Source organism: Myotis brandtii, unplaced genomic scaffold (genome assembly GCF_000412655.1).
Source record: "Myotis brandtii unplaced genomic scaffold, ASM41265v1 scaffold185, whole genome shotgun sequence".
NCBI lineage: Eukaryota > Metazoa > Chordata > Mammalia > Chiroptera > Vespertilionidae > Myotis > Myotis brandtii.
The window spans coordinates 9510359-9514408 of NW_005356870.1; the positions used below are offsets into that span (position 1 = coordinate 9510359).

The following is a 4050-nucleotide window of genomic DNA, read 5'->3' on the forward strand; positions in this document are numbered from 1 at the left end:
TGCCGGGCTGCCAGAGGGATGTCTGATTGCCATCTTAGGCCCAATCCCCCGGGGAGCGGGCCTAAGCCAGCAGGTGGTCATCCCCTGAGGGGTCCCAGACTGCGAGAGGGCACAGGCCAGGCTGAGGGACTCCTCTCCCCGCCGAGTGCACAAATTTTTGTGCACCGGGCCTCTAGTTAGCCTATAAATATAGTTATTATTATTCATAACTAAAATCGTACTTGACCTCAGAAAAGCCATTTTAAAGTAATACCAGTTAATCACATAAATCAGTACATGTGCTAGCCCCGTACTTAATCTCTGTGGTAACATTAGTGTCTACAGATCAGGCATGCAGACAGGAAATGATGCTAAATGTGCAGTGTGAGGTTCACGTTCTTGTCACTTCTTCAGGGTGCAGAGAAGAGGATGCCTGCTGCAGCTCTTGCCTACCCCAGTAGATTCCCTGGGCATATGTATCACCCAGTCAACACACACACTCATTTGTCAGTTAGGACTTGGTTGCACATCCCTCTAGCTTCTTATACCCTATTAAGTTAGTCTTGATCACGTGTGAAATTGGATGAGGTTTTTTCCCTCAACTTGAGGTATCTCTAGATCTGCACCCTATTCTTGACTCCCTAATCATGAAAGGGAAAGCAGGTCAAGACCCAAAATATAATGGGATAACCTTTCCTCCTTCAATATAAAGTAGATAAAGTCAAGCCATCTGTTTCACACTTTGTATAATGTTTTTATTCTAGACATAAGTTTCAGCCATTGCTTAGAGCTTGAAAAAAATAAAACAGGATAATAACATAATAAATGATCGAGAGGACTCTTTAGATAGGCAATCTCATAACGCTGTCTTGGGGAGGGGAAATAGGAGCTAAGGCATGAAAGACAAGGGATTTATAATGATGTTGAAGGGGATGAGCATTCCGGGAGGAGAGCACTTAAGTGTGAAGACTCTAAGGCAGGATTGAGCAGTTTGAAGAACAGGGAGAAAGCCAGGGAGGCAGGAACACATTAAATGAATTGAGAGTGTAGGAGGGTGAATTCACAGAAGTAGATTAAGCCAAATTACAGAGCCTTACAAACTGTGATAAGGACCTTTCATTTTATTCTAAGCATGATAGAAATCCATAGGAAAGTTTCAAATAGAGGAGTGATGTAATCTCATGTGCAATTTAACATTTTTGTCTGGATACCATATTGAACAGGAATTTAGGAGAGTAGAGAAAGAGGCAGAGAGACCAATTATAAGGCTATTGTTAGTCCAGTTAAGAAATGAGGTGTCCTAGCTGAGTGTTCAGCAACAGGTACACTTTGATGATTGAGTCAATAAGGCATTCTAATAGTTTTGATGTTGATAATAAAAGTACAGGCTGCTTCCTCACTTGGGCGTTTGTGTAAATGAAGGGCCATTTGCTGAGACTGGGAAGACTAATGGAGGATAGCATTTAGATGTTTGTTTTAGACTGAGTAAATTTGAAATACCTCTTCTGAATCTAAGGAGATGTCAGTTGGCAGTGTTGCTTTGGTTTTGTTAATTTAAAAGATTTAAATAAAAGTTTAATTTACATTTCTAAGAAGCATTCAACTCTTTGGATGATGCAGCCTTTGTTAAAATTTACTGAATACAAAAGTGTAATGCTGAAAGGTTACCCCTAAAATTGTTTATTTGCTTATAGGCCAAAAGGATTCTTGAAGGAGATCATGGCTCACCTGCTGCAGAAATTGATGCAGAAGACAGAGTACGTGCTAATTAATTTGTGCCTAAAAATAATGCTTTCAAAATGAGATTAAATGATTTTAATAGCTTTTACCTTAATGTTTGAGAGCAGAGTATATTATCAAATATCCTTTCTTCTGACAAATCTTTATTTCTTTTAAAAACAAAACTAAAATGATTCTTTGTGTTTTTTATTAGATAATGACTATTATTAATTTTTATGATAGACTTACTATGTATCTTTTTAAAATGTACTTTAAGAAATTAATTGCTCAAATTTATTTGTGGCTAGGACAAGGATGAGACCGAAACAGTTAAGCAGACTGAAACATCTGAGGGGTATGATGGTGACGCTCCCAAAAATGTGAGATCTGATATTTCTGATCAAGAGGAAGATGAAGAAAGTGAAGAATGTCCAGTGTCTATTAGTAAGTTTAAAGGGTTCATGCTAGGATCATACACTTGTTCTTTGTTTGTTGGTTGTTGTTTTTTTTGTTGTTAATCCTCACCCAAGGATATTTTTTTCATTGATTTTTAGAGAGAGTGGAAGGGTGGGGGTGCAGAGAGAGAGAGAGAGAAACATCTATGTGAGAGAGACAAATCGATTGGTTGCTTCCCACATGTGTCCTGACTGGGCCAGGGATCGAACCTGCAACCCAGCTACTGGCCCTAGACTGGGAATCCAGCCCTCCACCTTTTGGTACAAAGGTCGATGCTCTAACTACTGAGAACACCAGCCAGGGCCATATACTTTTTCTTTATAGGTCTCTTATTAAAACAGTTTGGTGAAATGTAATGACTATAGAATTAGGTGTCTGACAGCTCTGAATTTGAATTGCAGTGTAATCCTGACTAAATTATTTGTTTCTGCACCACAGTTTTTTCTAGTACTTACTGTTTTGGAGATTTTAGATGTTATATGTAGAGCAATTGGACAAGCCCTAGGTGGTTTGGCTCAGTGGATAGAGCATCAGCCTGCAGACTGAAGGGTCCCAGGTTTGATTCCAGTCAAGGGCACATGCCCAGGTTGCGGGCTCGATCCCCCGTAGGCGTGCAGGAGGCAGCTGATCAATGATTCTCTCTCATCACTGATGTATGTTTCTCTCCCTCTCCTTTCCTCTCTGAAATCCATAAAAATATTTTTTATTTCTTAAAAAGCACTTGGACAATATAAGGATGCAATAAATTGTAGCTATTATTAAGTGCTGAAAATTTACCAAAAAATTGTGTTAACCATCATAGATTTGTCCAAAGCTGAAACTCAAGCACTGACTAATTATGGAAGTGGAGAAGATGAGAATGAAGATGAAGAAATAGAAGAATTTGAAGAAGGACCTGTAGATGTCCAGACTTCACTTCAGGCTAACACTGAAACTACAGAAGAAAATGAACACGATGATCAGGTATCCCAGTGTAGATTAACACATTTCCCCCATCTTAACTACTAAAAGCAGATCCTTTTTAAAGATGTCAAAATTTACAGCTTCCCCATTCTCATGTTCATGAATACAAAATTTTAAAATATCCTTGGCTGCTGGTATTCTGGAGCTAGATGTGAGAATGGGGCTGAGGGTCTCACCATTATACAGACTCACTGAATCCTGTTTTCAATGTGATGCTTTGTCCTGTCCTCATTCGTGCTTTCCATACCCCACTCCTACTCCAGATGGCCCCCTAGGCCTGAGAATTACTAATTTCTCCAAAATGCAATCTCCCATTTTCTGTTGAAGTTGAGGGGAAGGAACCTAGGTGTCCACATTTTCCTTAAACAAATTCATATATCCACCACCACCCCCTTTTCATCACCAACTCCCAACCACAATATTCCTTTCTAGAATCTGGCACTTCTAATTATGAGGTGAATCTCAGTTTTTGTTTTCTCCTGCTGCTGAAGGCACCTAGCTTTGTTCATCTTTCGCCCCTCCTGGTCAGTTCCTCTTCCATTCTTTTATCATCCTATAGAATAAAGAGGTAATATGCAAATTGACCATCACTCCAACACACAAGATGGCCGGCAGGGGAGGGCAGTTGGAAGGGACCAGGCCTGCAGGGGAGGGCAGTTGGGGGCAACCAGGCCGACAGGGGAGGGCAGTTAGGGGCAATCAGGCCGGCAGGGGAGCAGTTAGGCATCAATCAGGCTGGCAGAGGAGTGGTTAGGGGGTGATCAGTCTGGCGGGCAGAAGCGGTTAGCGGCAATCAGGCAGGCAGGTAGTTTGGGAGCCAGCAGTCCTGGGTTGTGAGAGGGCAGTTGGACATCCCTCGAGGGGTCCCAGATTGGAGAGGGTGCAGGCTGGGCTGAGGGACACACACACACACACACACACACACACACACAC

At 41.5% G+C, this 4050-nt stretch overlaps 1 protein-coding gene across 11 annotated transcripts in view; it reads left to right on the forward strand.

Moving 5' to 3' along the window:
- Positions 1–4050, forward strand: part of PCM1 (pericentriolar material 1) — a 91019-nt gene that overhangs the window by 80289 nt on the left and 6680 nt on the right. For all 11 annotated transcript variants that reach the window (XM_014537928.1, XM_014537920.1, XM_014537921.1 and 8 more), the window contains 3 exons: positions 1674–1736; positions 2007–2142; positions 2957–3117. In XM_014537928.1, coding sequence (XP_014393414.1) covers positions 1674–1736; positions 2007–2142; positions 2957–3117 — 360 coding nt within the window. The remainder of the gene's footprint in view (positions 1–1673; positions 1737–2006; positions 2143–2956; positions 3118–4050) is intronic.